Source organism: Solea senegalensis, linkage group LG7, assembly GCF_019176455.1.
Source record: "Solea senegalensis isolate Sse05_10M linkage group LG7, IFAPA_SoseM_1, whole genome shotgun sequence".
Classification (NCBI taxonomy): Eukaryota; Metazoa; Chordata; class Actinopteri; order Pleuronectiformes; family Soleidae; genus Solea; species Solea senegalensis.
The window spans coordinates 22,635,513-22,658,510 of NC_058027.1; the positions used below are offsets into that span (position 1 = coordinate 22,635,513).

A 22,998-nucleotide genomic window follows, 5' to 3' on the forward strand; every position below is an offset into this window, starting at 1 on the left:
TTATTTACTTTTAAATAGCACAGATGACATACGGTACATCGCGTCCTGGTTGTTGTTGAATAGAAATATAGATAATACATTTCAGAAGATTTAGACTCATCACCACTCTATAATAATTACCTACATTAACTCAATTTTAGCAGTCAGCTCTACTAAATACACATTATGTGTCAGAGAGGGTTTTGTGACCAGTCCAAACCTGTTTTTAAAGAAGCTAAATATAAATTGAAGTTGTTAATATTCAGCAATAAAGTGATCACATATTATTTCATATGACAACAGACTGCATCAGTCCTGTGAGCAACATTAAAGCAGCTTTTGAAGAACTTCCGTCACAATGGACAAAACCTCTTTTTTAATTATGTGCCTGTTTTTTTGACCAGAAGAGGGCAGTATTGAACCAACGATTCATCTAAATTCCTTATGTTGCTGCAAAACAATATACTAAATTAATACAAATTATTTTCCATAAATTCTTCCAAATTCAGTATGATATGATAAATATGGTAAATATGATCAAACCACTTTTTAAACTTCCTCTAAAGAATTCCCAACATGGCTTTCTGTTGACACACTGTTTATTATATTACTGTCAACTTGAAACACGTCAGGACGTTTATAGAACAACACCAACACGCCGTATTCAAAGGTGCAGAGCAGTTTAATTAATGTACCATGAAAAGTATTCAAACTTTATGTCACTCATAGATTAAAGTGAAACAGTAACCAATGTCAAACATACTGTAGAGTCAAACCAGGTATTTAACAAGATAGAGCACATCAATATCCTAAATCTACAGATACAAAATGGTCAAGTAAAGTAAAGTTCAATGATTTTTAGCAAGTAAAGTAAAGTATAAGCTTTGGAATCTGATCGTGTAAGGAATGCAGAGAGCAGCTTTCATTAGACAATGCACACAGTGTCCTCATTCATAATCTTTAGGTGAACAACGTGCGAGCGACAAACAACAATGACCAACAGTAGCATGTGCAACGCGTCAGCAATTCATCACACTGTTGCATCCTGATTGAGTTTCTGCGTTCAAATCTTCACTGATTCACATGAGTCACTAGTGAGAGGGCAGCGATGGCGAGTCTGGAGCTATTTTTTAAATTATTCTTTGAAGCCATTGGCCTCGACCTTAGTCCCAGTCTGCTCCCGCTTCTCAGCCTGTCTGTCCAAGCTGGGGCTGAGGCCCTTGAATGCTGCGGAGTGCGATCTGGAAACTCCGTTCACCGTCAGCACTCCACCGTCCGTGGGGCAAATATAATCTGCAGATTCGTCGGGTTTCCTCTTTCTCAGGTGACTGAATTGGGTGAAGCCCAGCTTTTTTGGCTGGAAAAACACAAAACAATTCCCATTAACCCGTTAATAATTTTTTTTAAGCTGTGAACGGACGCAGAACTCCTTGATTTGTTTCGTACCTTCACTTTGGCAGTGGTTGTGAGGGGAACGTGGCCTGTGGCATTGCCGTACTCCCGCTTCTCCTGTGTGGCCTGAACCCCCACCAGGGTAGAGAAGGCAGTGGCAAGGTGGCGACGGAGCAAAGTCTTCTGAGGAGGGATATTTAGCAGCAGGGCCAGAGTTTCTGAGGTGAAGCGCGGCTCAAGGATCTACAGACGAAGGAAGCAATTCATGTCTACAGACATGCAATACAAACGTTCTAAATAAAATGTATACAATACTTACAATCAGGCCACCATGGACACCACTGCCCCGTAGATTAGGAGCGTACTCGGCTAGATCCACTGCTCGAAGCCACTCCATCACACGATGGTTAGACCACTGCACCACCTCTGAGGGACTGGGCTGCTTCTTCAGAAAGATGAAAAAAAAAAATAAGGCAACACACTCAATTCCATTTTTTTTGTAATGACCCTTTTGGAAACTGTAAACTAGAAGTGGATAGTTGATTTTATGGCTCCTTCTTAACATTTAACATGCATCTGGCGCCATCTTGTGGGCCATTGATGTGATTTCATCTGTTCACCATCTATGAGCAATGTCTCAGTAAAACACTTTTTTATAAAATGTCTTTCATGAATATTTTCTCAACATTTAGTGTTAACATTTGACAAAAAGACCAAATCCAAGCGACACAGTCCACAGTACAGTATCAGACACCGCCGTCTCCGGTCCGTCTGGGCTTACCTCGTCGCCTGGCCTACGGCGAAGACAGTGAGGGTTGAACTTGTTGGCATGAAGGACGTGAATGGCACATTTGATACTGAGGTGATGCAGCTGGCTGGTAACTTTTAGAGTCAAGAGGTCATTCTGTAAAAAACGGCCAGAGAAGATCAGTGAACCTACAAGTGCATGGTATTATATTGTGTTTTTTAAATCATGAAAAACTCTTTGTGGATTATTCTGGATGTGCTGTTGCTGTAGCAAATTGCCCATGATGAGAAACAAGTTTTTTTGATGACTTCTTTTTTTAACTGACCTCAGTTCAGCATTACTCTTAAATTTGCCGGGTCTTATACTGGCAGTTTGAGTCTCCAACCATTTATAAAAATGGGTGGAGTGTAGTGCTGCTTGAAAAGGTTATCCACCAGGGGGCGACACCTCTGGTTACAAGTAGAACTCTTGTTTGAGTGGAAATCAATGGGAAAATTAGCCTACTTTTCACTTGATTTACAACTTGAGCAAATGTTTTCCTGAGGAATTAGTTGCTAGTTTCTGGTCTTCTCCTACAGCACGTGATGACAATTTTGTAAATCATTTTTCCAATTTAGGGGAAAATACATGATAAAGCACAACAAATATAAGTGGACACCAGTATGACTGACAGCTCGTATTGTCCAGTAAGTGGCAGTAGCAAAAACTGTGAACAACTGGAAGACTACATTCACTTTTCTTCACATGGACAGAGACTGGGATATAAATATATATATGTATATATATAGATATATATACATATATATATATACATACAAATCTTATAGCACATGCAGGGTTTAGGTCTTACCACTGTGAGGTATTGTATCATTCGACCGTCTACTCGTGCCTCATGGAACTGGTCTTTATACTGAGGCAAACCAATGTCATCCAACCAGCCTGCAAAGATGAAAAGACTTGTTAATACACAATTGCTGCAATGGTCCAATTTAAGATAAGGAACTTTTTAAAGCTACATTTCCAGCTTTCCTCTTAGGTTTCTTTTTTGGTTCTTTATTTTAAGACCTGCTTTATCTCGCGATGTGAAAGCATCTACGGGTTTTAACTGTCCCATGTAAAGAGAGTCTTACGGGTGACCCAGATGTGGTCCAGCTCTGATGATTTCTCTATAACTTTGGTGGTGAACGCCCTCAGAGCCAGCTGGAGCTTTTTCCTGTGCAGAGGATTCTTCAGACCCATCTCCTAGAGACAGATGGGACATAAATTGGTATTAATTTGGGTAAATAATCAGTGGTTTGCTTACACAACATGCTACTTTATTAATAATAGTGACGTGTATCCGACCTTTGTTGTGAGGTAGCAATAAAATCATCTAAACATCATTACTAATGTTAGGTTTCAAGAGACATTTACTGTCTTATTTTATAGTCTGACCTTTTCAATCTCCTGAGGTGAAGCAGACAGAAGTGTTTGTCCACTGTCGACCCACTGTCTGGAGAGACTGATGTACTGACCCAGCCCATAATCCTCGAGCCAGCCACACACCTGCTCTTTGGTCCACTGGCTGAATGGAATATTCATATCACTGAGACAAAGACAAACGGGACACGTTAGAGGCTGAAGTGGCAAAGTTTTAAAATGATAATAGTGTAGAAAAGTCACTTTGGTTAAGCTAAAAGTAAAACTCTTTGGTGAAGGGAGTGGTGAGATGAGAGCGCTTAACTCGATTATACATAAAATGGCAAATTATAAGGCTGACGTCTCTGATGCAGAACCATCAAAATACAGTCCTGAAGAGCACTGAGCTAAATGCAAGCGCTTTACCGTGACGAGTCATAAGATTCAGGAGTCCTGGTCAGTCTGGGTCCAGCTGTGGCACGTAGTCCCCCTCTCCTAAACTGACCTGCATCTGGATCTGCTGACTGGAGCCCTCCAGACTGAGTTCTCCTTAGTCTGTGTGGACAATAATAAACATTCTGACACTGCTTTCATCATGAAAACACATTAGGTTTTTTTGTTAGATCTATAATTCTGGCAGTTCTTGTACAATATTTAGTATATATCTCATAAATAAAATATGGTTTATATTGTAATATTATTTTATTTATATAGATTTTATTAATTTTTTGTAGATTCAATTTTTGTTATCTACATACATACAGAAGATATGTATGTACTGTATGCTGGTAATGTAAGACAGTGCCTTTCATCATTATCCTTCTAAATACTGATTCATTTGTGTTGACATATACACGTGTTTCATCACACTCACTTTCCCCAGAGTCTCTTGAAGCTCCTGTTGTTCTTCATGTATTCTGGTGAGCCCACGGTTCGTTGGCCAGGCTGTGCATTCGCTTCAGAATGAACGGGGGAATTACTACTCGAAGTGCTGTCATCGGCTTTCTCCGACTTTCCTGTGCGAGGTTACAAACATTTGACAAACAATTGAGGCAATTCTCATTTGATTGTCAACCCCTACCTGCACAGAACTTTAAAGCAAGGATATGTAATTTGATAAAATCCACATTTATTAAAACCAGATCAACAACCAATCAATTGATTCAGACCACATGAAATGATTTGATGCCAGGGGTGTCAAGTATATGGCCCGCAGGATGAAATTGTGAAAATTCTGCGGTATAATTAGAATCTAATCATAAAGTTAAATACCATATTGACTCGCCTCGACTTGACTCGCCTCAGCACAGTCATTTTGAACCCGAAACCGAAATTTTTCTCAAGAAATGGCAGGTTGTTCATGTTTTGTAAAAAGATACTTCATTAAATGTAGGGAACAATTTGTTGTTTATAGTTTATCATGCTATAATTTTACTGGTCCGGCCCAACAAGCCAGAGAGACACAGTTAACCCCTCGGAATTCATTTAGCAAGTCACGCGAAAAATTCCCAGTTTCGCTACAGACGACAACTTCCAGTGTTTTGCAGCTTTGCTGAAACAGCCCATGGGAGGAGGGGTGGGATGTTTCTGTTGCATGCGTGCTACTGCTAACGTTTCCAGACTTGGAGCCAAATGGTGCGTGTTTGGTGGTCTGCCTTTTCACAATGCTCTATTCAGAGGGAGCGGGAGCAGGGGCGCTACAGACCATTGAGTTCAGCAAATAATTCATCCCTTAACGTTCCATAAAAAAAGAATGGGCTTGAGTTGAAATGTGCAAGGTGTGTTGAATTTGATATAGGTTGCGCTCGGATTTCACTCCGCGACATAACTTGGCCGAGAGAAATCAGGGTGGGGCTCAAGTTAAAACTGGCCAGTAAAGCCGGGGGAAGGGTGGAGCCGAGGAGAATGTGGTCAGCCAGAGAAAGAGAGGGTGTGTTTGGTGAGAAAACGCCTATCCCATCATCCAGCTGCTGCATTAGGAAGACTCTACAATTAGTTGTGATCAAAGGTGTAATGGTCTTCTGGTCAACTGACAGTGGTTTGATTCAAATATGAATTCTGCCTTTGCTCATGAGAATTACTACCCTCACAACTCGTCCAAAGGAAAGACTAATCCTGTATGTAGTGTTATTATTATCCTGCACTATCAATCATATCATGACCAATACAGCCTGAGTTCATTTGCATGGATTTACTTTGACTTTGACTGGAGTCTCCGTCTTCGCTGCCATCTGGAGACCTTTGGCTCTGGATCTCGCTGCTGCTGCTGCTGCTGCCCCCGAACCCGTTTTGCTCCGACAGTGACGACTTGACAGGCATCGTCTGACTTCTGGAGCCACCGAGACCGCTCTGCAGAAGCCATGCAGAGACAAAAATAACACGCAAATGGTTATCAAATTAAATGCAAATTCTGTCAGGCATTCATCATGTGGGACATAATATTGGAGCTTTCAAGTAGCAAGTAGCAAATATCTGATGAAGAGTTGCAATTTCAAGTTTTTATATTAACCAAAATTAACCTCAGAATGACTAAATAATCGCATTAGACGACTGTTTCATTATTATTACAACTCAAAATCTGTGTTATTCAGGAAAAGAAAATCAGGCGCTGTTTGTCTATATCTCTGTTCTGTTTAGGTAGAATATCATGGCCCTAAAGATACATCGATCACAGCCTATAATTTAGTTATTCTTGATATTTTTCCCTGTAGATACATAAAGCTTAAACAGAGAGGGCAAAAACACAACTGACAGACCTGTAATAAAGTAATAATGACAAAGAAATTGATTGCATATTAGATTTTTTATTATGATTTAAACAAACCTTTGGTGAAGTTCCATTTGTTAGGTTGTTCGTACTGTTTGATAGTGTCTGAGATTCTGTTCTGGGAAGATGAAAGCACAAAAATGTCAGTAAAAGTAAGCAAAAACATCAAATGTGTGGATGGATGGATGAGAAGTGTCAGTACCTGTAATCATTGTCCTTCTGACCAGATGTGAGTGATGTTTGACGGGAGGAAGAGCTGTTTGTGGAAACCTGTCAGGGTTAAAAAAGTAACCTAAGGTTAATCGCAGTTGTGCAAACAACAACCTAAGACGATCAAAATAAGTTGTTTGTACCCACTTCAGACTTGACATCCTCGGATTTTGCACTGGAAGAGTCAGTATTTTTCGGCAAAACCTGCTCCTCTTCCTCACTGCTACTTGAAGGCGTCCTGCCGTTTGATAGTAAATGGACAGCAGGGGGAGCTACAGTAAGAGAGAGGGGAATATTTTTATGTCAGCCACAGCAGTGGGAACATTATTGTTTCAGAAGGAAGTGCAGTCGCTTTCATGAAGTGACATTTTTGTTGCTACGATGATGAGTGAGGATTTGAAGGGAAGGACGAGGGAGTAAATAAGCTGATTACCTTGCTTTGTGGTGAGTGTGACCTCTCTGAATTGCCTGCACTGATTCAGGAGCAGAGTGAGCTCTTCAATACGCCGGTCCTTCAGAAAAAACAGAGTGGCAGAGGTTCAAGGTCAACCAAACTCAATTAAGATGTTTGTCTAAGGTGAGGAAGCACATGTGGACTGTCTGCTCCTCCCTGTTACTGAATGATAGGCCCTTAAAAAATAAATCCTTCTTCAACCATATGGCCTTTACATCAAAGCAGTGGGAAAGGGAGGGGATTGACATCTCTCCCTGGAAACCTTAGTTGTGGCAAGCAGCTGTGTGGAGTGTGTGTTTTTTGAAGTGGTGCCCGTGCTTGGTTTTACCATGGTTCTCTTAATGTAGCTCAGTCCAAAATTAGGCTTGGCAGATCGAGGCCTACTTCAGTGTGGCTTCGCCTGAAATGGCTCGCTTTGGTGTGTGTGTGTGTGTGTGTGTGTGTGTCTTGAGTAGCGTGCCACATGTAGGACTGTGTCTGTAAGTCTTTAAAGTCCGAGATTCTCTGGGAGTACAAAAGCCTCTCTGTGCTATAAATGGAGGGAGGGTGGCGCCTAAGAAATGACAACATCTAAAAACAGATAGCGACCAACCATCCAAACAGATGATAGCACTTCTATGCAGTATGACACTTACATTGCAGTGGACACATGCTGCTCTGTGCCGCATACAGCTGTGCTGACCACAGAGAGAGAGGATGTGTTTTCCACATTTCTAGTAACTTACCTTTTCATCGTTGGCAGCGACCAGTGACTTCATTCCAATCTTAAGCCTCTGCAGTTCCTGATCTATAAAGAGAAACCCAACACTGTTTATTAAAAGACAGCGTGTCATGTAAATTATTATTTTGTACAGAAACATAAAACCCACAGTATGTTACTCAGAAAAGAAGGAAAGACAAAAATACATTTGCACCATCTAAACCAGTGGTTCGCAAACTAGGGTCAGGCCTTGGGGGGTCCTGAGATGATTACATGATGTACAAGTTATAAAGAGATAGTTTTGTTGGTGTATAAAAAAGTGCTTAAATGTGAAGTTTCAAATATGTTGTTGATTCTCTTTCTTCACATAACCCCCCGAGGTTATTTTAACTTTGTCTCAGTTCAAGATCTGCCGCCTCCTTCAAAGGCTAAACTTAAAGGCTGATTGCGTCACAACGCTGCAAAAGGCTTCTGCAAATGCAGCCAACATCCTCACATCCCCACGCAACGAAGGATCTGAAGGGCAAATCCTCCCCAACCCTTGTGTCAGGATCTGCTGTGTATTGGAGATGAATGTTTTCAAATGAGACAGTAACGGACAAGGATGACAAAATGTAAAACACTTTTAAATGTGCAGTATGTGCCGAGCTTCAGACTCTCTTTACATGTGGACATTTAACAAAAAACAAGCATCCTTGAAATTTGATTGCTAGTTGAACACGTACGAGCAGCGCCATTGCTAAGCAACGGCTGTTATTCGGCAGGGAAAATGCAGCCATAGACCAGACATTTCAATTCAAACTCTGCTGGTATTAGTGGCCAAAGAGGGAGTGGACCCCTGAATTGAGACACAGCTTATAACAGACTGATAGAAAGCACGTCAATTTACAGCAACACAGGAAACAGTTCCGAGGCTGAATATGTTAGACATGTTATTCTTAGATTCCTTCACACTTCCAGTCATAGCTTTAGCGCCATCCGTTTGACAATTATGAGTTCAAAACTATTCCACTGCACAGAGGCAGCACAGCTGCTGAGTGACACTGATTATATTCAGCAAGTGGTCCAAAAAGAACAAACACGAGATTATGCTTTCAGGTTTCCATAAAGACAAGAAAGAGAGATAGCACATCAAGTCATTTTTGAAACCAGGTAGTGATTGAAAAAATGTTCCCCCAAGAGCAGAAGGAAACAAAAAGAAAGATAACAGAATAAAGAGACGTGTCCGGAGCAAGGAAATACATGAACAATCAAATTAACCGTGGGTTTAAAATAAAAATGTCATTAAATACTGTTCAGGCTTACATTTGGCATTTAGCCTCCTCCTGTAAATCTCGTCTGAGAGAGAGACAGAGACAGAGATGCATGATGAGACACTTTATTAAGGAGTGTTTTCCCACAACTCTGTAACATCAGTTTAATGGGTTCAAATAGGAGTCATTAACTGTGTCACCCATCAGGCTGGGTAACACTCACAGTGACAGGCTGTTGTTGGCAGGTAGCTCGAAGGCCTTGCTTACCTCTCTCTGGGCTCTCAGTTGATAGAGAGGGTCTGGCCAGCAGCTGCGTGTGCAAGCTCTCGATCTCTGCGTTCTTACTGAGCAGGAGCTGCTGAAGGCTGCCGATCTCTGCCTGAAGGTGTCACACAGTGAAGAAGTGTCATCAGAAACAGTCGTGCACAATCCCGGTCTGCCAACACGTTTGTTATAGCGCGCACGCGGCCAAAAGCAAAGCACTTTCACCCTCACAAACATGTACGACACGCGTCTTAATATAAAAAGGGCCAGCACAAACTGTGAGCGGTCCACTATGATGTGCACATGTGAGACCACAAAAAAGCACGCCAACATTTCATTTTAGGGGCCCAGAAAATTAGGCCCGCTTTGTAGCGTTTATAGTTAGTTTTGTGGCAAGTTACACAGGAAAAAACCAGATGTTTATAAAGTTGAGCTGTTTTGTGTCAGTAAGAGAGCGGAGGAAAAACTGATCTGATCCGTCCAATGGTTTATTAAAAAGGAAGATTAAAAGCTATGCCAACATCTGTTTATGTGTGGATTCATTTTCTTGAAAGATCCCAGCTCTCTATTTACTATGAGCTGGATCCAACCCCAGGTGACACTGGGCAAGTTATGAGTCCATCACAGGGCAAATATACAGATAGACACAACCGTACACACTCACACCTGCAGCTTAGAGTCTATATTTAACTTAACCCCAATCTGCATGTCTTTGGACTGTGATAAGGAACTGAGAAAGTCCCGGCAGACACGAGGAGAACAAAGTCCACACAGGAATCTCTCAGTCAAACTCATTTTCATGTATTAATGACATACACTGCAAAACATACTAAATTTGACCTCCTTGGAGGACTACCAAAACGACTCATATGTTTTTAGTTTCAGTATTACGAAAGGATGTGTCTTTTATGGAAACCTAACTGCATAATGAAATAAAGTACAATGTTATCTCATATAATCTAATACAGAGACACAGGCAGCTGCTGTACTGAGAGTGAACAAGCAACAAAGAAAGTAAAGGTTTTTTGTCCTAAAAGGAAATAAATGACTCAGGAAAGCCTTAGAAGTGAACAGGATTATGCCAAAGTACACACGTCGGATATTAAAAGGACCGAAACGTTATTAACCTTATTTCTATCTTTTGTCAAAATAGAGGGTAAAATAGCTCTCAGACGTCTTGAGAAAACACAGAGAAGGTGTCCGTGAATGAGAAAGTGTGTGCGAAAAGAAAATGACTCACTTAACTGGCTGGAACGTCGGATTGGACAGCATTTAGGAAAGTTGAGTGGACAGTTAGAAGTTAGGAATTTGGGCAGTGGTGGAGTATTTCAGAGTCTAGACACCATGAAAATCACAGCTTTATTTTTTACCTTTGTCGCTTTGAGTTTCTTCTCATATTGTAACTTCTGATCCTCCAGGTGCTCCACCTTGTCTTTCAGACTCCGGAGCTCCTTCAGTAAACCCTTACATAAGACAAACAGGAATCTGTTAATTCAGCACCAAACAACTTTAAGGGAACAGTTGAGGTTGTGTAAGGTACTTATTCAGTGTTTACTTAGTCAGTGTTTTACATGCAGGTGTCTACAAGGAAGCTCAGTGAAACAGGAAAACAGATTTTTAGCCACTTCAAGAACAGCTAACCTAATGTGTATGTTATCTTTATGTATTACTAGAATAGGGTTAGTATTTTTAATTCCCAACCACAGTTTCCCCTCAGTTGAGAAATATCTTTGTTACGTGCCCACCAGTGACACACGGTCCTGTTAGCGTAACTGTTAGCAAAGATGGCGGACACCGTCGACATTCCAGGAATGAGGTCCCGCCCCCTACGAGGGGGTCTAAAAAGTACGGAATTAGCGTTGTAGGCTCACTGGTGGGCACGTAACAAAAGATATAAAAAGAATGAAGATATTTCTTGACTCAGGGGAAACTGAGGTTGGAAGCACACTTTTTTAAAAATACTACCCCTATTCTAGTAATACAAAGCTAAATGCAAATTGGTGAAGTATTCCTTTAAGTTTGTGTTGCCTTTTCAATCCGCTCCATTCCTGTTCCAGAGTCCATTGATTAAAACAGTTCACAGAGCACAGGAGTGGTCACCAATGAACTGAATTGGGTGTTTTTATGGCTTTTTTTGTGTTTGAAAGGTGACTTTTTTTGTGTTTGTTTATTTATTTAACACAAACCTACTGATCAAGCCAGTGTTAGACAAACTACTTCAAAGTCCTGGAGGGGTAAAATTGATGTTTATGTCAGTGGAATCTGGAAATTGCGGCCTAATGGCCAGGTGTTGTTGGTTTTTTGTTATGTTTTGTTTTTGTTTTGTGTTTTTTGTCCCACATCGGGCCATGTGTCGCACCCATCTCCGGGAGAGTGCATTCATCAACATGAAATACACTGACTGTGAACAGACAGTATAAGTGCCTCATATAAAAAAAAACATTTCCACTCAAGTAGCAGGGTTAAGTAATGAGGTGGTGTTAGATTGCACGCTGTTCTGTCCTAGCACACCATAACAAATCACATGAAATGCACCTGCAGGTATTAGTGGCGTCACACTGGTGCATAACACAGTTGACATACTGTACTTGCTGTACTGTAAAAAAAACCCATGCTGTACACAACAGTCAAATCCATTCGAGACAGCTGTGCGTACGCTTTCTCCTCCATAGTGGCACTGTTGCTCTGCATCTGAGCTACCCTCTTCCAGGTTGTGTGCGCTCTCATCAGAGCCATCTTGAAGCTCGTCTAGATTCAGATTCACCCCAGGGTCGGGTCCCTTGCCCTCAGTGGTTTCGGTGCAGCCGACCGCAGGAGAGCCACTTTCAGCTGGGCTCTCGGAGGCTTTTTTCTCCTGGATCTTGCTATTGATCTCCTCCTGAAACCGACACATCTGCTCCTGCAGCTCGCTAATGAAATTAACTACGGTCTGACAGACGGAGCAGGGGAGAAATAATTGAGAGCAATGTTAAGAAAAGGTAAAGCTGTAGTGTAGAGGTAGCTGTACGTGTCAGGTTTTGTTTTTGTGTGTAAATACATTGTTACAGAAGTGACCTTTCAGTGAAGGTTTTTTCTTCAGATTCATGTCTGGATAATCTGACATTCAACATTTAGGACATGGAGTAGATTTAATCCTGAATACATCAATAATGTCTGTATACAGACATCCAGACCCAGTTAGTTTCACCTAAACAGGTACTGTTATATATGTTAATCGGGGGTGAAATAATGAATGAATCTGGATCAATTTATCGATCAAATGAGCATCAATATGCAGTAAGTGTTGATGAACACTGTGCCATTCCTCCTTGTTGCAGTTATTTTTAATTACAAAACTTATTATGGAAGATTTTGAGGTTTATTGACCTTGAAGTACCATATTGTGATGAAACTGTCATATTACAAAATGTTTGTTTTGCTGTGACAATGCTGTGCATTTGCACGGTATCAAATTTGCGTTGTTTGCATGGATGACGTGCAAAGGAGGTGAAAAGGTTTGCCATCGCTTAGAGGTGATCCGTACCGCATGTTCCTTCAGGAAGAGGGTAAACAGCGGCCAAGTTATGCTCGGACTGCGGACAGAGGAAGTCTCACTCGGGGTCTGGTACAGCGGATGTGACAGATGATATGAAGTGCCTCAATGGCTAAATTTAACTCTGAGCTTACTGTGGCTCCACAGCACGAAGCCTTGCATGTGTGTGTGTGCGTGTGGACATGTTTATGTAGTAGAGGCGGCACGTGGGAGGCCATTTAAGTGGTGAAAGCTGATTTTTTTTTTTTCCCCCTTTTCTCTTCAAGTCCAAGCAGCTGTTGTAGGGTTAGTTTGGTGTGTACACACAGTCAAGGCAGAAACGAGATTTCAACACTTCCATATGCTATTTCTTCCTGCTTAGAACCCCAAATTAAATCTTTTTTTTTTACAACCCATCATCCAAATTTGTCTTTGCTAGATGAATGGGAATATGCCTTTAGTTAGGAAGGGTTCCTTTTTTCTGAATGGCCCATTCAACCTATTCCCGCCACCAACAACAACAACAAAATTCTCAGGGCTAAATCCTGCACGCACTCATATTTGGCCCACCATCCATCATGCCAGCCCTTCTGTGCCTGAACTCTCTTAACCTGGGGACACAAAGGCTCTTTGACTGGCAGTGTTTTGACAGTAACTACATACATTACAATATCCTTTCCCGGACTCCAATTCACTTAATACCCAGGATGTCCACTGGTAACTGAACACATCGAGTCTTAAGCAAATACATGATTCAGTTTAAACTGACAAAAAAAAATAAAAAAATTAAACCCTTGGAGACGTTCTTTCCTGCAGACTTTGCCCAGGAACAACAGAGCCAGGATTTTTTTGGATAATGTTCCCCTACATCCATCCAGAGAAGTGTTTATGGTCTTCCATAAAATCAGCAGCTGACTGCAAGGTTAGTTCCATCAGGACACAAGGCAGATTTTTGTGTTTGCCCTCATAATTCCTGCAGAGTTGGGCTCAGATTTCCAAGGACGGTCGCATAGCCGAAACGGTCCTGTTGATTTGACCTAAAACTAACTCTAACTTTGAAAGCCGTCGTCAGTTAAACAAATTCTAAAGTTGTGTGTTCACGGTTATGTCACTTCCACATGAATGAGACTGTTGGACAAGGACATGGAGTTTAATTGCAGGATTATTGTGGGAGTTGAGTAGGGGGTCAACATCAGGAAAGTAAATCAACCCCCAGCTGCTATGACTTTGTTCAGATTGATTCATATTTTAACATATCCTCGACAAATAAAACAGTCATTTTTGACCACCACAAAAAAAAAATCCTACCTCTGCTTTTTGCTGCCTTTCAGCCCCATGACTCTGTTTCCCCTCCATGTCTGCCAGCTTCAGTTTCAGGTAGGACACCTCCCCCATGAGACTCAGCTTCTGGCTCTCCAATGACGACCTATGTAGGAGCTCCTGTCATCAACAACATACGGCAACAGCATTGAGCGACACAAACAGACACACAAGGCAAACACAAACACAATACCTTATCCATTCAAAGGTACCCACTGCTCAGTACTTACTGAACAAAGGCAACATTAAGTCTGAATCACAGCAAGCCAGCAGTTCTGTAAAGACAGTCCCCTCACAGACGCTGTTTCAGCGGCTAAATATACACAGCCCATGACCACTATTTATAATGCCTATTTCACAGCCCACTCACAGTCCACAGGAGTGGGGGTCGGGGGCAGTGAGAGCACTACCAGAATCATTCAAAACATTCATAGAAAGAACATTAAAATAACCGCGACAGGTGCATTCTCCTGTCTCCGTGTGAACCTTTTGCCAATCAGACCCGATGCAGGGGGGAGATGATGCATCTGCAGTTCACTTTTTGCTCCTGTTGCTTTCCAGTGGCCGTCAGCCTTGGGTTTCATAACCCTGGCTAAGCAGGCAGGCGTATTACTAACTTGGTTTCACGTCAAACAGGTGCTAAATCACTTAAAGTCCAGAAACGAGCATCCGAGGATGGCAAACAGTACGTATGGATGCGTCCATTCAAGACTCCGGGCTTCGGAAAGTATCTGGGCTTTTCCGAGCATGCACATGGAAAATATTAGAGCTTTGTCACCAGGAAGAGATTTACGGCTCAGGTCCAAAACCTCATAATGACCATGTCTCCAAGAAACTGGCCCTGCCTGGCCGTTGATACGCTTGCACACATACAGTGGAGCAGTACACACTTAGCACTGCATTTACAACTCATGGCACCGATTGAAAACACTTGTGACATCTGTGAGAAATGCTTGAAAGGGATAACTTTGTATGGAAAATTCAATGACATTCATTTATTCTGTGTAATACCTGGTTCCTCTTACCCCAGCTTCAAATAAAGGAAGTGTATTTCCCTGCAATGCGTTGCAATGGTGTCAAATGTCAAATGGCAGTTCCAGTTGATTAGAATTTCTCATATCCATTCGATTCAGTGTCCTCTGTGGTGCTCGGCTAAATCTGCGTCGTGGATTTGGAGTCAAAAGCAAACAACTGGAAGTTGTAGACATTCACTTCAAAGTGCTCATAACAGGAGCACCACCCCTATTCTTTCTCCCTCCCATCTCTCCACCTTTTTCCTCCCTTCTTCCTCTCTCTGTCCCTCTGTTGTTTGCTCTCTCTTTCTTTCTCACTCTCTCATTTTCTCTTTGTGAATGTGTGTATGTGAGCGTGCGTGTTACAGGTCGGAGGGGGCGTGTTTAACAGCGCTGTAATCACCTGCCCAGACGGACCAGTCTGGCCCTGCATAAGCATGCTTTGAGACGCTGTGCCGGGATAACTCCGAGCATCTGAAATATTTTAGTTGCCAGGGTTTTATGCAGCCTGATGCGCTGGAATCTCACTGAGGATTTTTTTTTTTTTTTCCCAGGAAGCACAGCTCCACGGTCTCAGACTAAAACTAATGAGAAAAGAGTGGAACATAGAGAGTGGTAAGATAAATGGCCTTTCAAATCTCATTTACTCAAAGAATAACAATGACATAAAAAGCCCTGGATGTCAGAGAAAGTCAGAGTTTCCTGAGTCTGTTCCAGTAATACATCAAGCATTTGGTGTAGAGAGATTCCAATAAAAGACGTTAAAAGGAGAATCGGGAAGGTCGATATAAAGCTGCGTACCTGCTGTAGCATCTCCTCCGTGGAGTTGAGTTTGTGCTGATGTTCCACCAGAGAATTCTCCAGATCACTGATCTTTGAGCCCTGAGCTTCCACTTGATCTGTCAGCACGCTCACCTGTGTGTGTGTGTGTGTGTGTGTGTGTGTGTTTGGGACAACAGAACAAAACTAATGAGGATAATTCTTTCACCACATCAAACTGGAAAATAAAACTTGTTATTCAACTTTCTGTTTGTTGCACACATAGAGCAGGCACAATAGGAAAAATAGACGATTGTTGAGTCTCATCTGAGTTGGGTTCACAGCTCTTTGTCCTGAGACTCTCCCAATACAAGAACATGGATAGATACACATAGTTCATACACAACAGATGTCCAGAGACAATCACTCCACTTATACTGACATGTGTTTTATTTTTTTTAGGTTGCTTTGCAGCATCGGCAGTACTTGCCAGTGTTGGAATAATGACCTTTCTATGGAAAGTGATATAAACATGCAATTTACATTATTATGGTCTAAGTGCTCCATAATGACAAACACATGGTGCCTACTGTAGCTTTAAATATCAGCTATTTTCATTTCCTCACTGGTAGACTGGTTTTCTTTGTTCGTCTGTGTCAGATCAAACTGTGCAAACATGAATGAAGTGAATGAACGATCCTTTGTGCTTGCAACACATCGCCGGTTTCAGTGATGTCAGCAAAAAGTATGATTCACGTGAAATCTGCACAGAAACTATTACAGCCGCGTAACAATGAATCACTTGCTAAACGTCAGGTCCGGCGTGCCAACTGGCGCCGATCTTCCCAAAGGAATGTTTTATCTGAGACCTGGAGAAAAATCAACAGGGCACCTGCTCTCACTCACACACATACACACACACCTAAATGCCGTGGCGCATGGCAGTGCTAGCCTCAACCTGTCCGAGACAAGCACTTGTTCAATAGCCCCGAGGGCGACACACACACACACACACACACGTATGTATATGCAGGTAAACACGTCACACAAAAGAAATCTAGTGTTGAAACGGCACCAAACCCAGTTTATAACGGCTTCATGGCAATTACGCAACCTTTTACAACATGATACTCTGGTCTACCTTTGCCCTTTCACCTCCCTTTCCTTATTGTGTCATGTGATATGTGCGCTGTTTAGAATTCCCATTAGGGTCACATGTCCTTGTTTACTTACTCTTAACAATTGAATGAACTGACATTTAAGTCTACAGCTGTTTTAAATCCAGCATATTAGAAATCACATAATATAGAGAGGAGTGAGCGTCTTACCTGCAGAATTAGTGACTCTTTGTCTCCCTCCAGTCGTGATAACCGTTCCTGGTATGAGTCACTGTTACTGTTGGAATTCACGTTCACCTTCAGAATAAAAGATCATCTATTGAGTTCAGTGCACCATTAATACTTGCTGCTCGGCTAATCTGTAAGAAGGTCACACATCCTAATCTAGCATTAAAAGCCGTGTAGAGCATTTTTTCACCAGCTGATTGGTGGGAGAGAAAAAAAAAATACATTGCACGGGTGAAGTCTGAGCTCAGGATTGCCTGTGTAGTCAGAGGAAGGTAAAAGTGCCACCAAAGAACTCAAATTTCTCAGTAATCCAGGCTTTTCAGCCACAATCATGGAAACATTATATAGCTCAGCGTTCATCATCGTGAGCCAGCCCGCTCAAGCGGTTTGTAATAATTTAAAAATACCATTAAGCCTTTAATAGACTCTTTTGCATTTGCCTTTAAAACCTCAAGGCCATGTGTTCGCACAGTATATATAAAAAAGCAATGTTATTATTATAATACATCATTTTTTTCTATGATAGCTGCCTGATATTCTTCTTCTTTAATTCACTATGTGACAGTATACGTTTGACTCAGTTATTATTTTGTCAAACATTTGAATAAAGAATTGTCGTTCATCTGCTACATAGAAACCTCAAGATTCTGTCATTAATTGACAAACATGTGCTTGTTGAAAAGTTGTAGGAAATGATCTCAGCTGAAATGTGCATCAATTTCTCTTCCCCATGTGTTACCATGCAGGGAACAATCCAACTTGATGCACTGCTTACATCTGGTTTCTATCCTGGTAACCTTACTTGATGTGTCACAAATATCTCATTTCACTTGTGTCTCTCCTATTTTAAATTCCGTTTTAAGGATGTGTAGATTAAAGAGTGCAGAACAATAGACTCCATATAGACCAGGGGCTTATTTTGTCTGAAAACAGCATCAAATTATAGTTTTATGCTGTTTATGGGGAATCTGGATGACAATATGTGTATTGAAATCATTTATTTTGCAGCCTGAATACAATTAGAAGACAGCGACTTGTGAGGATTCAAGAAAATTGGTTAAAAGACATCTTGTTAAAACCCCAGTTACAAACATGTAATCAAAACAAGCACACTCGTGGAACTGAGTCATTATGTTGCGGCACATGAAATCTGTCAAATTATGGAGACAAAAGTTTCTTGTGGCACAGCTAATCCGTCCTCTGGCCTCAGTAGATCCAAGATGTCACTGAAAATAGCAGTTAGTTTAGCATTAGTTTGTGTGAACTAATGTGAATTAAGCGAGGTTCAAAATGAATTAAATGTCCTTCTCCGTGCCCTTGTTATGATGATTTGGGGGAAATCTACGTTTCATGATTTATATATGAATTGGTTACTGCTGTTTCTAAATCCTGGTAAAAATATGTCAGAATAGTTTATTTGTGTACCACGGTCTGTTTGTTTTGCCTTGTAAGCCTGTTTTGGATTGGGCACATCACATGCATCTTCCTTTAAACAAAAAGTGCACATGTCAATTCGCTGGCTCCTTTTCTCACAGTAAATTTTCCATCGAAAACACTGTGTGTGTGTGTGTGTGTGTGTGCGTGTGTGTGTTGTCATATTCTGCGGCGTGACTCTTCAACTCGCCGAGCAAAACATGTCTTTCCCTCCTCAACGTTGTCTTGCGATGGCAACTGTAATTATGTTGTAAAAATGCAGGAGTGCACAAATACACACCAGGGCTCTTTGTACAATTACAGTGCAGAGGTGACGAGTTTGCATGTCTTACCTTTCTGAGCCAGGTGAAATGTTTGTAGAAATCAATATCATATTCCATAGTGCAGGCCCATTGTACTGTAGGTGGGACTCTTAATGTCAAATACTCAAAACTAATTCCACAATTGGACAAAACTATCTTGTCAGTATCTCCTTGAATTCAACTCCCGTCATTTCACAGAGCGTGCATGTTGCAGTGTGCACAGAGGACGTTGGTCTGTGTGGTTTGGAGTCTGGGCCGACTGAGACTTTTTAGAGCTAAGCCGAATAACTCAAAATATGCCAGTTGGCTGTACTCTCTTTCTTTCTTCTCTCCACTTTTTTCTACCTCTTCCTAAGTCCCCCCTTTTTCTGTCTCAAACTTCGTCAATATCTACCACATCCTTTCATGTGTTTACTGCGTCCCATGATCATCTCTCTCTCTGCTCTCACCCGTCTGTCCCCTGTACCTTTCTCCGTCTGTCTCGACCCGTTCCCTGGCTCTGTCTGAAGTACCTCTCCGTCAAGCTGATTTTGTGGGGCTTCCTAAAGGGGCACGGGGGGGTGGGGGGGGAGAGAAACTTTCTGCAGCACATGCTTGTCAGATGTGGTGAAGTGCAATAATTCAGTAAAGACGGCACAGAATGAGAGGAGGAGGCAATGGAAGACGTATATTTGTGGAGGGGGTGATTGTGAAGTAAGCAGTAGAGGAAAACAAAAACAAAAAAGAGAGCGAGAGAGAAAACGGGAGTAATGCAAAGGTATTTGGATGAAGGAAATGACGAGGGGTGGGCCAATAAACGGGGGCGCAACTGTTTGTAATTTAAACAGGAGTTCTGGATCTCATTACCAGTGCAGTTTGCAGTGGATCCAGCTTCCAGTTCACTCTGTCTGAGCAGACAGGAAAAAGCCCTCCAGATGTTGATGACCAGGATCAAAGACAAATGTATCACGCTACTAATGAAACCCACAGACTCTCACAGACCGCAGGAGACTGTTGTGGTTACCAGCTGAGCACTTTCTAATATGCAGGGTTTGGGATGTCTCCAGTCAGTCCCTGGTCTTTAACCTTTGTTGACTCACCTGGCATTTCTGCAGCAGCCATTTTAGTATCACACTTGCTGTGTCGGTGGAGACTTGCTGTCTGAGATTGACCTGCTCTTCCTCGCCCCGCAGTGCTTCCCCGAGGGCCTCGGCCAGCTGAAGAGCCCTGAGGGCAGGGTCCGCGGGCGGGGGGAGGGACTGATGTTGGGTACTCTCTGTGGACTGGCAGTCTTGGCCTTCTGAGTGCAGGACATCACTGAACAGCACTTCACCGATTTTGCCTGAAGGAACAACGGCGACAGACAATAATGAATCAAAAGTGTCGCACAACAGAGGACATCACTTGTTTAATGAAGAGTCATTCGTTTTTGAGCATCTGATTGCAGGAAGCAGAATCATAAGAGTTCCTTAAGTCGCCTCTTGAGGGTGCTATTGTGCTGCACTGTGGCTTACTGTGGCTGGAAATAGCAACAAATGTCCTGCTTCTGTAAACTGTCCTCTCTGAAATCCACAAATGAAAGACCTGAGGTCGCTGTAATCATCATGTCTAAGTTGCAGAAAGTAATCATCTTCATTTATATATATAAAATATCTGAATAAGGAAAAAAGGTGCAGTTATTCAGTCGGTTGCGTATCTTTGGAGGAGAATTTGTGTGGTGGTTATACTTTTGTCAGTAAAGCGTATGCTGATGGCTGAACTCTCACCTCTATTCATAGAGCGTCTCCCTCTGACCCTGTGCAAAAACACAGTTGTGCTTGTAACTGACTGAAATGTCTCACCTCTGTGAGAAAATGACAGAAGTAACACACAGTTGTGTACACTGTGGGAAGAAAGTAAAAGCGTATAAAATAAACACACAAAAGCCCACACGTGAGAAAACTGTACACGTCATTCAACTGCTTGTTATTTAATAATCCTCTTTTTTATAGAGAGAATTCTTGATAATGGCTTTAACAACTTTAAATAAAACAAAAAGAAAGTGAGTTACTGTGCAGAGCATATTGCATTATCCATATGTGTGTGGGTGAATTGTGGTTGGACATTAACTTTTATGGTTCGGTTTAAGAAGGTTTCAGGCTTGTTTGGCTGCCCAAATGAAATTAAGTCAATGCACAGATCAGCACAAAGTCCTAACAAGAATAGTTGTGTAAACCTGTGTGTGTGTGTGTGTGTGTGGGATATAGTGTGTGACGATAATCCAAGTCATGTGGGCAGTCCTGGTTTTATGGGGGCCTGCAATTACAAACTGGGCCGGCTATTGAAGTCCTGATAATGAGATAGAAACTCTTACCAGCAATGATGTCGTCCATTTGCTGCAAGGCAGTCTCCAACATGTGGCTGGCATTTGACGCCATGGCAACACGTACGCTTTCCTCGCAGAGCGACACAAGTAGATCCTAATTCGCCCGTGTGAAGAAGACAGAGTGTTAGCTGCCGGGATGAGAAGGAGAGCGATGCTTGAGCCGGGATACTCCCCTCCTTCCTTGCCACATGCACTATAAAGCGGCGGCAGTCGTCCTGACAGCTGAGTGGCTTCACATTCAGGAGTAAATAACCTCCTGAATGTGGCTTTAGGGTTTTAACTCTCTTCTCATTTTGTGGCCGGAGCTGTAGCCGCATTGTCAGTACCGTTCTCCACATGAGGCCAACGCTCATTTAGAGTTATATATTTTCCCTCCAACCTGCTATATTTGATTGGATGATATAAAAAACACAGCTGCTGCACAGTTAGTGTAAAAAACACTTTTTGTGTTATGGTCACCACAGAGGTCACATCAGCACACAGGGCTGCAGTGACACGATTTTGATTGATGCTTATGACAGTGAACACACTCTGTAATGATAAGTGTGCTCCTGCTCTAGAACTTTTCAGTTTCCCTCGTTTTTTGTCTGTTTGTCTTGCAGGTATGTGGGCGGGGTTAATCACCTGTTATTTTTAAGTTTGTCAGTTTAGTTGCTGTTAGTTGTGTTCAATAATAAGTGTATTTTTGTCATGACTTATGAGCCACGTGTGACAACAGGCAATTCACATGAAGCTGCGGAGAACAACAGCTGACTGAGCAATAGCACCCTCTAGGGGTTATAGTTAATATATTTGATAGGCAGTGCTTTGTCTTTTTTTGAACATAAAAACTTTTTGTATTAGTGACTTCTAACATTCAGTAGTAAACTATTTATTCTCATTTTAGTTGTCACCCATGTTTTATTGCTACTCTGCCGTGATTTCAGAAATTGAAGACGAATGCTTTCCTTCACTAGTTCACGTTCGCAGACAGTTTTCTTATATTATTATTACTACAGAAATCAACGAAAGCATTTTAAATGTGTGTCGTTTCATACTTATTCTTATTATACTTGCATCTGTTGTAAACTGATCCACATATTTAGTGTCAGTCATTTATCTGACCACTTTAAATGTGTCAACATCTGGAGTTTTGACATATTTTTTTTAACTTCACACACTGTCATATAGAGTGTGGCCAAGAGTGTGAAACACTGGTTAAGGAAAAAAAATGTATATACTCCCTTTAGGGTTCTCTGGCATCATCATTTGTTTAAAGTATGCATCATCATTGCATATTTCAAATTGGCAAATCATAATAATATTGGCAACCTCTGCAGAAAGACGAGAAAAAGCCTCAATTCTGCCCTTTGGAAATGAATGTAATGTAACAAAAAAAATCTTATTAACAATGACCATGTTTTTGTTTTTTTATTAAATAATAAAATAATAATAAGAAGAAAGTAAATTTTTTTCAAACTGTGTAGTGTTTATTTTCTTTGATTAATTAAATCTATTGATCTCTACAATATCAGCCTGTCCTGGCATATTTTAATTGAGCACCATGAAAATGTACTCAATATGAATCAGACTTCCCTGAGCACATACTGTACAGCTATTAAATGTGAGGAGGCCAGAGCTCTGCTTTATGGTTTTAGAAAACCCTGGTCATCACCATCCAAATCTGAAGAGAGGGAAACTATAAAGAGAGCAATAAACACTGAGGGAGGGAAAAGCACAATGGAACATATTTGTTTAAGATTAAGAGACAGATGTTCCTCGTGTGCCTGTTGTGAATGCAGATAGATATGACCTTGCCAAACAA

The 22,998-nt window shown here is 41.6% G+C and overlaps 1 protein-coding gene and 1 long non-coding RNA gene across 10 annotated transcripts in view; one reads left to right on the plus strand and one right to left on the minus strand.

Annotated features, from left to right (window-relative positions):
- The window catches only part of LOC122772668, a 217,753-nt gene that overhangs the window by 157,467 nt on the left and 37,288 nt on the right, over nt 1-22,998 (plus strand). The window lies entirely within an intron of this gene.
- ppfibp2a (PPFIA binding protein 2a) lies at nt 643-19,359 on the minus strand. 8 transcript variants are annotated; one of them, XM_044030864.1, is made up of 22 exons: nt 18,881-19,359; nt 17,097-17,183; nt 15,811-15,924; nt 13,985-14,116; nt 10,536-10,628; nt 9,169-9,280; nt 8,954-8,986; nt 7,674-7,735; nt 6,928-7,006; nt 6,642-6,766; nt 6,487-6,554; nt 6,342-6,402; nt 5,713-5,866; nt 4,392-4,533; nt 3,944-4,072; nt 3,554-3,704; nt 3,250-3,361; nt 2,970-3,058; nt 2,153-2,275; nt 1,691-1,816; nt 1,426-1,614; nt 643-1,336 (listed from the first exon to the last, which is right to left on the minus strand). In XM_044030864.1, the coding sequence occupies exons 1-22, from the start codon at nt 18,926-18,928 to the stop codon at nt 1,115-1,117; spliced, it is 2,451 nt and encodes an 816-aa protein (XP_043886799.1). In that variant the 5' UTR covers nt 18,929-19,359; the 3' UTR covers nt 643-1,114. The 8 variants fall into 8 exon arrangements, with proteins under 8 accessions (XP_043886799.1, XP_043886800.1, XP_043886803.1 ...); XM_044030865.1 differs by lacking the exon at nt 8,954-8,986 and having other exon boundaries at nt 18,881-19,358; XM_044030868.1 differs by lacking the exons at nt 15,811-15,924; nt 17,097-17,183; nt 18,881-19,359 and adding an exon at nt 15,022-15,273.